This window comes from Aquarana catesbeiana, linkage group LG11 (assembly GCF_042186555.1).
Source record: "Aquarana catesbeiana isolate 2022-GZ linkage group LG11, ASM4218655v1, whole genome shotgun sequence".
Lineage (NCBI taxonomy): Eukaryota > Metazoa > Chordata > Amphibia > Anura > Ranidae > Aquarana > Aquarana catesbeiana.
In genome coordinates, this window is record NC_133334.1 from 168,339,950 (window position 1) to 168,352,489 (window position 12,540).

At 42.3% G+C, this 12,540-nt stretch overlaps 1 protein-coding gene across 3 annotated transcripts in view; it reads left to right on the forward strand.

Moving 5' to 3' along the window:
* CENPT (centromere protein T) overlaps positions 1-12,540 on the forward strand; it is a 595,880-nt gene that overhangs the window by 49,408 nt on the left and 533,932 nt on the right. For 2 of the 3 annotated variants that reach the window (XM_073605031.1, XM_073605030.1), the window contains exon 2: positions 378-485. The exons of the other annotated variant lie outside the window; for it this stretch is intronic. In XM_073605031.1, coding sequence (XP_073461132.1) covers positions 382-485 — 104 coding nt within the window. In that variant the 5' untranslated portion in view covers positions 378-381. The remainder of the gene's footprint in view (positions 1-377; positions 486-12,540) is intronic. 3 annotated transcript variants of the gene reach the window in all.

A 12,540-nucleotide genomic window follows, 5' to 3' on the forward strand; every position in this document is an offset into this window, starting at 1 on the left:
ACCCCCACTAGTGGCCAAATAAAGGGTTAAATGCGCCTGTGTAGTGCCGCTGCTGAAGGGATTTGGAGCGGTGTATACACCGCTCCTTCACCACTCCAAAGATGCTGTTTGCAGGTCTTTTTAACGTCCTGCCAGCGCAGCGTCCCAGTGTGAAAGCACTCTGGCTTTCACACTGGGACTACAGGGGAGGTGTGTTTCAGGCGCTTTACAGATGCTATTTTGAGCCCAACAGCGCCTGAAAAACGCCCCAGTGTGAAAGGGGTCTAAACGAAATCCTGTTAATGTCACTGCTACCCAGATGTTCTTTTATATGAATATCAGTAATAAGCTCTATAAGTGCATCTATTTTAATGTCTATTTTAATATATTCTTTTAAGGAAAATGGAAGATTCTTCTCAAGAAAACCTTACCACGCGTTCTTTGCTAAAGGGTATTTTAGCAACTGAGGTTGTTCGTCCAGCTGTAAAACACCAACCTAAACAGAGGTATTACTATGTAATATTTATCATCTTGAAAGTGTAAAAATGGTATTGGATTTTTTTTTTTTTTATATATGTGTTGTCAATTAGCAGCGTCTTGTCTAACAAAATGTTAAAGTATACCCGTCACATGTAAACACTGCACAGTGTTAACATTGTGTTATAATGGGGGTTAGCTTTTGAAAACCATGTACCAAATCAAAGCTTTTCCCTAAGAAAACAGTTTATTGGTAAATTAATGGTAACCATAACTACTATTGGAAGAATAATGCAGGGAGTGTCTTTGCAGCTGACAATGCCTCAGGCATAATCTTGGATGATTTGGATATGTACTGCTACCTTCAAGTGATTGGATGCTGGCAAAGCAGAGCTGTAATATAACCCCTCCCACTTTTAGCATTTCTCAGTTTTTTGTTAAGATGGTGGAAGTTTACGCTCTACTGAGTTTTCTGGCTTCTTTTGGAAGATTCCTACCTGGATTTCTAATTCAAATCCTTGACTGACTGCTTACCTGCCACACAGGCTAATGTCACAGCTTCTGGATAGGTACCCTTGACATGCCATTGGGAATGTACCCCGACCCCATCCAAAGATGCATTTTAAAGTGAGGGTACCTAGAACCCCTCAAATGTGGCATGTCAGGATGGAACGCCGCTTTAAGTCCCAGTAGAGCACATAGTGCACATTTCGTTTTGTTAAGGCCAGATGCGCAAGAGACTCAAATCCTCCCCCTCCTCCCTCCTCCTCCATCTGGGCTGCATTCTCTCAGACCCTGCTGTTCTGCAGCATTTGCAACTGTTTCCTTCTGGTGTTTTGTGGATGGGTTGGATAATACTCTTCCACAGAAGTCCAGGTTAGGACTCATTCCATATAGATGTGCAGGGTTCTGTGGCTCCCGTTCTGGATGGCAGAATTTGGTGTGTTAGAGACACCTTGAAAGTATGCCCTTTGCAGCTGGTCATTTCTTTAGTGAACATCTAGAGTCCCTTCATCAAGGAAGTCATTGGAGGTAAGAGATATCTTCTGTCTAGGAAAAGAAGACCAAGGCCCCTATGGATAAGTCTTCCAGTTTTCAGTGGTTCTCCTTTCGAACCTCCCAGGTATCTGCTTCTACTGTAGCATTGCTATCCCTAGACTTCCACAACTGTCAAGTCTGGCTCCAAGTCCTTACATAGACAGGTGCCCCACTGCTTTTAAGGTGGTGGTAAACCCAAAACCAAACCTTTACTATATTGCAGCTTAACAATTCTCAGGTATGATGGCTGCATTTTATTTTTTTTTTCTTTAGGATTCCTTTCCTTTATTTTACCTTGTGATTCTGCCAGTCAATCTATTTTTTAAACATAACAAGCACTCCTGCAAACAAAGCAGTTAGATTGTTGATTAAAACCATTTACCACTGACGAGCTGATTTTAACCGCTTCAGTCCTGGACCATTTGGCTGGTTAAAGACCAGAGCACTTTTTGTGATTCGGCACTGTGTTGCTTTAACTGACAAATGCCCGGTCATGCGATGTAGCTCCCAAACAAAATCGACATCTTTTTCCCCAAAAATACAGCTTTCTTTTGGTGGTATTTGATCACCTCTGCTTTTTTTTTTTTTTTTTTTGCGCTATAAAAAGTGACAATTTTGAAAAAAACGCATTATTTATTACTTTTTGCTATAATATCCCCCCCCCCCAAAAAAAAAAAAAAAAAAAATATATATATATATATATATATATATATATATATATATATATATATATATATATATATATATATATATATATATATATATATATATATATATATATATATATATATATATATATATATATATATATACTAATATATTGGCTGATGCATATTCTTCTTGCGATATTTTACCAAAAATATGTAGAAGTGTATATTGATTTGTTTGCGCAAAAGTTATAGCGCCTACAAAATAGGGGATAGTTTTATGGCATTTTTATTAATATTTTTTTTTTTAATTTTTATTTTTTTTTATTTATTTTTTTTATGACTGACTGACAATTTTGACATATTTTTGGGGCCATTGGCATTAATACAGCGATCAGTGCAATTAAAAATGCATTGATTGCTGTAAAAAATGTCACTGGCAGTGAAGGGATTAACACTAGGGGGTGATCAAGGGGTTAATGTGTTTCCTAGGGAGTCTTAACTGAAGGGGGATGTGGGCTGTGCAGGGAAACTAACAGATTCTCTGTTCTTACTCTGTATGAACAGAGGATCTGTCACTTCTCACCTCAGAGAACCGGAAACTGTGTTTACACACACAGATCCCAGTTCTCCGTGTGACCTGAGCGATTGCTGGAGCACGGCGGTGATCGAGACCGCCGGGGGATCGGGGGCAAGCGAGGGGCGCTCAGTACAACTGTGGTGGCTGGTCGCTATGTAGTTAAGCACCCTTTGTTTATTAATTTAAAAGATTTTAGCCAAAAAGAAAAAAAGTGTTGCTGTAATTGTTTATGAAGTGTTAGCTTGAGTTTTGGCTTCAGTTTGTTGTATCTCAATCAACTGGTTCATCTATCCCCTCCACCCCCCAGACTGACATTGCTGCTGTTTAAAGGTGTCTGTCTTCTCTGTTGCTCCTTCATTCAGAGTAGGGGCACTCTGATACAGGAGGTGTTACTGGCCAGATTGCCTGGTGAAAACAGAGGAAAAAGCCTAAAAAAAAAAGAAAATAAATGCAGCCACAACATCTAAAAATTGGTAAGCTGCAATATACAGTATTTTTTAAATTTTGTTAAAAAAGATGTCCCCCCGTGTGGGGTTTTCTAGGCAGCAAAAAGGTGAAAGCATCGTAGCGTGTGGTTTAAAATTGTATAAACTTTATTGATGGCATGATCTCAAAAAATGATGACAAAAATGGTTATAATGTGGGCTGTGTTAAAGGAGATATAATGGCAAAAACACAAATGAAACTGAGAACAATAATATGTAATATTCAAGTGCTATGGTAGGATAATGCATGAATTGTGATGCGTTTCAACCCCGTTGGATCTTCTTCAGAGGATTTAGGCGCTGTAAAGAAATTTACATTTATAGAAATTCATAGATGTAACCACAAAAAATAAATTATAATAATGGTGAACATTTTGCAGTATAGTTACCAATCATATTATGTTAAGCGACTTCTCCTGAACCTGAATTTTTCTAAAAACCTCCCTTGTTAGATCCCAGCAGGGGTCCCCGGCTGTGCGGCCCACCAGCAGAGGGAGCCAAAACGTCTGTGCGTGACTTTTTGATTTAATTAACTACCATCTCCAATACATAACTATTGGAATTATACACATATTCCTATCCGTGCCAAACAAGATGCACTGATAGTATTGTTGCTTGATGCTCTGTCTGCAGGTGCTGCTTGTTTAGCCCTCGCGTCCCTCCCTGGCTTATGGGACGATGTGACTCCCCGTAAGTCACGCACAGACGTTTTGGCTCCCTCTGCTGGTGGGCCGCACGGCCGGGGACCCATGCTGGAATTTAACGAGGGAGGTTTTTAGAAAAATTCAGGCTCAGGAGAAGTCGCTTAACATAATGTGATTGGTAACTATACTGCAAAATGTTCACCATTACTATAATTTATTTATTTGTGGTTACATCTATGAACTTCTATATATGTAAATTTCTTTACAGCGCCTAAATCCTCTGAAGAAGACCTGATGGGGTTGAAACGCGTCAAAATTCATCCATTATCCTACCATAGCGCTTGAATATTACATATTGTTCCTAGTTTCATTTGTGGTGTTGCCGTTATATCTCCTGTACCACAGCCCATATTTTAACCATTTTTGTCATCATTTTTTGAGAGCATGCCATCAAAGTTTATACAATTTGAAACCACACGCTACTATGCTTTCACCTTTTTGCTGCCTGGAAAAACCCACGCGGGGGACATCTCCTTTTTTCTGATATCACTGGGGGTGTGCAGCATTCTGTTCTCTCAATAAGTGCCCCCCTTTTTTTTTTTTTTTTTTTTTTGTTTGTATTTACAATTTTTGGTTTTGTGTTTTAACCACTTGCTTACTGGGCACTTAAACCCCCCGTCCTGTCCAGACTAATTTTCAGCTTTTAGCGCTGTTGCACTTTGGATGACAATTGCGCGGTCATACAACACTGTGCCCAAATGAAATTTTTATCATTTTTTTTTTCCCTACAAATAGAGCTTTCTTTTGATGATATTTGATCACCCCTGCGGTTTTTAGTTTTTGTTAAAAAAAAAAATGAAAGACAGAATTAAAAAAAAAAAAAAAAAATATATATATTTTGCAAACAGGTAATTTTTCTCCTTTGGTGATGGGCACTGATTGATGGCAGCACTGCTAGGTGGCACTGATTGGCACCACTGGTGGGCATTGATAGGTGGCACTTGTGGGCATTGGCAGGTGGCAATGACAGATGGCACTTTTTGGCACAGATGAGACATATGTGCCTCCTTTCCTCTTCAGGACCGATGTCCCTTTGACGTAAGCCGGTGATCGGCTTGTTTTTCGTGAGGAGAAAACGAAACCGATCACCGAGGTTTTGTTTACATCATGTGATCAGCTGTCATTGGCTGACAGCTGATCACATGGTAAGGGGCTGGGAGCGGCCTCTTACTCGGATCTGTGATCATCCGAGTCTCCGTGATCACAGCGTGCACACCGCGCGCCCTGCAGGGTGCGCGCGGTGCACGTGCACAGGGGAGGACGTCCCATGATGGCCTCCCGGAAATTGAGGTCCGCGCTGTAGCCGTCATTCGGCTATGGCCCGGACCACAAGTGGTTAAAGAGTTACACAAACATTTTATAGTCCTGATTATGTGCTCGCTGTACCATGTACTTGTATGAAAAAGTATCCTGTGAAAGACTCTGGCAAGAGCGCTGAGAGTCCAGAAAGCACGCACATTTATCCCTGAAATGCTGAATAAAACACAAAATAAGGTTCACACTACAGAGGGAATAGCAGCTCTTTTCCAGGAATATTATAAAGACTTATATAATCTCCCATTCCCACAATCGGATAAAGATAAAGCCACCGAAAAAAAAGCAATTCAGATATATCTTCGCAACTCAGGCCTCCCGCAAATTTCAGAAGATGACTTGAGCGAACTGGAAAAGCCGATCTCCGCAGCTGAAGTGCATACGGCAGTGGCACAAATGCAGCTGGGTAAGGCTCCGGGCCCAGACGGGTACTCCCTACTGTATTATAGGACTTTTGGAGGCCTGCTGACTCTGCACTTTGTCGGCCTATAATGCTGCAGGGGAAGGAAGGATCCTTCCTAGAGACACACTGAGAGCCCACATTTCAGTTATTCCTAAAGAAGGAAAGGACCCACTACACTGTCAAAACTACAGACCAATATCCCTATTGAATGTAGACTTAAAAATTTTCACTAAAATCCTCTCTATGCGCCTGATTAACCTAATCCCACTATTAATCCACTCTGACCAGGTAGGATTCATCCCAACAAGAGAAGCGTGTGATAACACGACAAAGGCAATTAATTTGGTCCAAGCAGCTAGAATGAGGAAGATCCCTATGCTGCTTCTCTCAACGGATGCCGAAAAGGCGTTCGACCGAGTAAGTTGGCCTTTTCTATTCGAAACACTAAGATACATTGGACTGAGGGATAGAATGATGAATTGGATTTGTGCTATCTATTCATGTCCATCAGCCCAGGTTAAAGTCAATGGACATTTATCTTCAACTTTTAACATATCAAATGGGACGAGACAGGGGTGTCCTTTTATCACCTCTGATTTTCGTACTCGCCCTCGAACCTTTCCTGCGAACCATCCGGAACAACCCAGATATTGAAGGCATTAGCCTAGACACCACCCTATCCCCGAAAGTAGCAGCCTTCGCCGACGATCTTCTATTCTTCCTGACTAAACCTTTGCTGTCCATCCCAAACCTATTTAAGGAACTAAAGACATACGAGGGTATAGCACATTATCGTATTAACTATCAGAAATCAGAAGCACTAGATGTGAACCTACCAGCCTCCCTAACTTCCCTACTCAAATCTGACCAATTCACATATTAAATACTTAGGAATACTATTACCTGGCAAGACGGAGGACATTTTTCGTCTCAATTTCCCCCCGCTCTTGACAGAGATTAAAAAAGATTTGCAGGAATGGCACGTGGCCTCTTTACCTGGTTTGGACGCTGCAGCATAATCAAAATGAATATTATGCCCAGATTTTTATACTACTTCCAGGCACTCCCGATACAAATTCCTATGGCCTTTTTGAAAACTGTCAATAGAGTGATAACGCAGTTCGTCTGGGCCAGTAAACCTCCTCAATTGGCACAAACAATACTCCGACTCCCAAAAATGAAGGGTGGCATTGCCCTCCCAGACGCAACTTTATACCACACAGCGTGCCATTTGACCCAAATACTAGATTGGAGCAGACATGAGACCTTGAAACAGTGGGTAAAAATAGAAAACTCCATGACGGGGGCTCAGTTAGACCAAATACCCTGGTGCCAGCAACCTCTACCGAAGCAGATTCTGTCCCACCCTACGGTGGGAGTGACAATCCGGGCCGCGTGGAGGGTTTTTATAGACTTATCTCTCGCACCTCTCCCGTCCCCGATCACCCCTGTAATAGGTAACCCGGCTTTCACTCCAGGACTTAGAGATCCTAGATTCCGAGAACTGAAGGAAACAGAGAAATCACAAGCCAGACATTTTCTCGTAGATGGCCATTGGCAAAGTAGACAACAAATTATAGCGGATCCAGCACTGCAGGGGCTCTCTTTCTGGAAAAGGGTTCAGCTCTCCCACTTCATTAGCTCATTATCATCACCGTCCGCATTCAGGAGGCAACTAACTCCCTTTGAAATGCTATGTTTAGACCAGACACCACTGAAACACGTGATTTCCATAACATACCAGCTATTAGTGTCCCCGCAACCAGGAGTAAAACCTAAATACATAGACAAATGGGAGCGAGACTTAGGACTATAAAATTTACGGATAAACAGATTGACCGTATAATCCTTTTCTCCCAAAAGACTTCCATCTGTGCAAGACACCTAGAAGCAGGATACAAAGTGTTGTCCCGCTGGTACTGCACGCCAGATAAGATACACAAAATGTTCCCCCGGTCCTCGGACCGGTGCTGGAGGTGTGGGGAGGAAGTTATAACACTCCTACACGTTTTTTGGTCTTGTAGGTTGATACGGCCCTTTTGGACAGAGGTACACAAGATCGTCCAGAGATTCACGGATCGTGACCTGCCGGACTCCCCTGAGTTCTTCCTTCTGCATCATCATAAGATCCCAACTAAGAGCTACAAGAAATCAATACTACCATTCTTGCTCACCGCAGCAAAAAGTTGCATCCCACTGTATTGGAAGCAGACCCAGCCACCGCTGGTAGCTGTATGGCTGAACAGAGTAGCTGACATACATGCAATGGAGGACTTGGTGCCCACGGAAAAAGGCCTAAGTGAAAAATTCTCCAAAAAATGGTACTTCTGGCACGAATTTATCTATTCTGAGGAATACGGACAGCTAGTAAATCGTTCCCCCATGAAGGGAAATAAGTGCAAAATGTCCCCGATGATGTGTCTGTGGCTGGCCGGGGGTGTTTGCTCCCTCCTCTCCCCCCCCCCCCCCCCCCTAGTTGAGAGATGGGGGGGGGAGGGAGGGGGAGAAAGTTTCCCCCTCCCCCCCCCCCCCCCTTTCCCCTTTTTTTTTTTTTTTTTTTTTCCTACCCTCTAAGCTCCCATCTTGTCGTTTTTTTTTTTTTTTTATCCTCTTTCCCTCATCCTAACCTCCCACTTTCTATTTTTCAACATTTCCCTTTTCTATTTCTTGTGCTACCCGATGTTTTTACATCGGTCGTAGACTTAAGGGCTTGGTGTGTAATGACGCCGGCCCCTTAACACGGCTCATGCCGGAAAAAATTACAAGGGTCATGCGGGATGCGGAGGTCTCCTCTCTGCTAGGCATACATCCAGCCTCTATTCAGATGGAAAAAATCTTTGTAACAAAACCTTAGGAATATACATAATGGAGCTACTGGGATGTATAACAGATATTGTCTTTGTAACATACTTTGTTGAGTGTTCTGTATTACCGCGTGATATACCCTGATAAATAAAGAATTTACAAAAAAAAGAAAAAGTATCCTGTACTCTTTTTATATTGCTTTGTTTGTGTGAAATCCCTGGCGTTCCTGCCACTCCCTGTGCTTTACTATAAAAAAGTAGGAGAGCGCACAGAGGTCAGTTCTCTAGCCATGCTGGGAACTCTACCTCCTCTGGTTCCACTAAACAGGCTTGTCTTGACACACCTTCTCCTGCACTGCTTTTTAATGGGAAAAACAGTGTATTGTTGCTTCTCCCCCCCCCCCCCCCCCCCCAGCTATTCAGCTGAGAACAGAGGGGACACAGGCAATGTCATCACTTCTGAAAAAGGTATTGATGATGATTTTATTTTTTTTATCGTTATGCCTTTCATTTCTATTTTAAACAGAAGGCAATTACAAGGTAATTGTTTACAATCACTTTAAACGGGGGATCATTTGTTGACCTTTGTGGCCACTTGGATTTGGAACATCGCAGACCTCTGCATTTTCAATGTTGTACGGGCTACAGGTTGGAGTTTTGTTATCCTCTGCCCTGGTTTAGGCCTTCAGTCTTGCCCTTTTCCCTACAAAGATTGCAGAATTTGCATTCTGCACTGCAGTAGCTGCTGGCCTTAGGAATTATTCTCCTTCTCCTTACTGCAGAGCAGTAGCAAGCTTTCAAATTCAGAAGGTTAGCAGTTTTAAAGGCAACATTTGAGCCATGCTAGTCTTGAGTCTCTTGACATGTTTGAATGTCAGATTTTTAGGTTCAAAAATTATTTCCATAGAAAGAATTAGCCAAGTCAGTTGTCTTCTTCCTGTGGACATGGAGACCTCCTGGCTCCGTGGACATTAAGGATAAGGGTAGAGAAGGAAGTGCCACCTGAGTGTAGTATTAACAAATGCTTTTAATGACACCAGGTAAGGTTACACTTGCAGGGTAAAAAGGCTCATCTGTATTAATGTGTGGTCCTCAGTGTGTCCCTCTGGTCCTGATCCGGTGACGCTGCAAGGATGCCGGGCTGCAGATGGTAGATTACCGGCCAGGAGCTCCTTCTGTGGCCATCAGGAAGAGGCTGGGGCTGGCGTGGAATGCGCATGACGTCACAGGTCGTCCAATCACTTCCGGGACCAGTTTCCGGGGGAGGACTCATCCAAGGAGGAAGGCTGTGGATAGGCTCTGAGAAGGCTACGCTCTCTGAGCCACTGCTCCTTCAATTGGCCTGGTGGAAAGGTGTCAGCAATATGCTACTTATAGGCCAGCGCCTTGGGACAACAGGTCCCAGCGTCGGCCGAAACAAAAAAAAAACACAGCACTGACTGTGGACAGGAAGGGCAATACAGTATAAAGAAGTTGGTACATTTATTAAATATATAACAATGTAAATATGGGAGTAAAATAGAAAAAATACATTTAAAATAAAGTAAAAATAAAAATAGAAATAAAGGATATTTTAAAAAGTTGTGTGGGTAGTGGGTTGATGTTAAATGAGGCATGGGGGGGGGGGGGTGGTGGTAATAAAAAATATAAAAAAGATAAAGATAAATGGTATTAATTCTATATATGTATGTATATACATATGTGGCGGTGGGTTAAATGGGTATATGCATATAATTGGGAAATGTATATAAGTGTTTTTTTTTTTTTTCCCCAATAATTTATTAAAATTTTTCAGGTTATAAATGCAGACACCCCTAATTTGAGGGGATAAAATATTCTACCAAATATACAAATCATACACAACCGTAAAAAATCCCTAATAATATCCCACTCCTACCCACCTGCCCCCTCTCTCCCGCAGACTAATCACATTCAGATTACCCTGATGAATACGTGAATATCTGTAGCTGTGTTAATACAAAATGGCTTCGGCAAAACTCTCAGGTCTTTTAAAGGCTTCCCATCTGGCCCATCTGCCCCCCCCTTTCTACTTGATCCCTATCTGAGGAATCTATTGCCTCAGAATTTTCCATAGTATAAGATTCATTGACTCTTGAGATCCAATCCCTAATCCCAGGCCCCTCCACTTCCTGCCATTTTTTTGGAATTACACTCTTTGCGGAATTTAGAAGCGCTGGGATTAGTGAGGTTTTGTACCGTCTCTTGCAACCCTCCAACCCATGGAACAAACAGACCCATGGGTCCGACTGGATGACCTTACCCGTTATCACTTCGATCAACTTGATCACCTCCCGCCAGAAGATTTTAATTTTTGGGCATTCCCACCATAAGTGTGCCATTGTTCCTGGGGCGTAACACCCTCTCCAGCATTCCGGTGATCTATCGGGGTTGTATTTGCTTATTTTGGTAGCAGTCATGTACCATCTGGCAAGGCATTTGTAGTTGATCTCAATCGTTTTCATATCTATTGCTGTACTATGCGTTGCCCCCAAGATGCTCCCCATCAATCTCTTCTCACATCTAACTCCCAGTTCTTCTTCCCATTTTTTAATGAATGGCGGTACTACCCCACCTCCATTATTTATCAGTATTTTATATACTGCCGAGATATTCTTCTTTGCTGTGGCCCTGCAGAATAGTTTCTCAATCGGTCTATAGTCTACTTCTTCCCTCAAGGAGCCCGGTAAACTTCTTGACAAAATGTTCGAGCTGACCGTACCGCCACCCATTTACCTTCAATAAATCCCTTTTTGTTGCTAATTCCTCAAATGTGCAAATTTTTCCCCTATTGATAATATCTTTTAATTGTGCTTCTCTATTCAAAATCCAGTTTCCTCCCACTTCCTCTATCCCCGGGGGAAAATATGTGTTATCCTTTAAATTAGGGGAAAATTATACTCCCACCGCACTAGGTAGTAGATCTGATCCCAAGTTTTCAATGTGAGGTGTGTTAGAACGTGTGTGTCTGCTCCTAAATTCCTGTGTTGAGGGGGATTCCAAATTATGTGATTTAAGCTTGCATTGCTTAGACTCGTTTCTAAATTAACCCATCTCTTATTAACCCTTCCCTTTTCCCAATCTAGTGCCCGTGCTATTACAATTGCTTTGTGATAGTTTCTAAAATCCGGGATGCCCAACCCACCCTGTGCTTTTTCCCTACTCATCACTGTGTACGCTATCCTGGGTCTCTTATTCTTCCATACATATCTGTGACGAACGTGGGTGTCAGATCCCTGCCCTCCTTGCTAACTTGCAACGAAGGACCGGCCAACCTCACACCACGCTGTCACTTACGTAACAATGCCACTCTCAGCTGTGCCTAGCACAAAGATTTTCCAGCTTGCGGGACCACAATCTAGGTGCGAGCAGCCTGAGAGTGATTGTCACTGGGCTAATTACACAATTAACCCTTTAACTGCCACCACCCCCGTTTAAAAGACCGAGCCGGGGGAGACTCGTAATTTTAGCAATACCAATTATAATTTTAGAATAAGCGTCTGCCACACACACTGCCACCACAGACAGTGCTCAGAGTCTTACTCTACAACAGTAGCGCCCTTCAAGAGGCAGGTGCGTTTTATAGCTTGCATTAAGAGCTTTAGAGACAAGGTTAACACTTTTCAACATAAGGGTTTATTATGAAAAGGTCAAAGTTGATGCAAATAAAATATTTACAGAAAAAAGATGTTTCAAAAAGATAAAGACAATATACAGCCACAAAGCAATAAGGTAGAATTGGGAAGAAAGAATACTTGCAATTAATGTCCGGGGTTGATCAGAGTTCGATCGATGAGCTAGGTAATCGGTTCTCAACTTGGCAGATGTTTCTTCTGGGATGGTAAAAGGAGAACTGACCATTGTGTTGGCATCTCCTCCTCTTTTCTGTCAAATCAAAGGGGGGTGTTACCAGTGACCAATCGTCTGGTCATCTTGTTTAGGGGTTGGTTGCTGGGAGGTGTCTACACTCATGACCCTGTCCCAGGTAGATTTTGTGATACATATTCATATATCTGCATCTATAGTGTTTACAGACTCCAAATATCCATATTATTATTATTATTCAGCGTGAGATTTCCTTCAAAACAAAT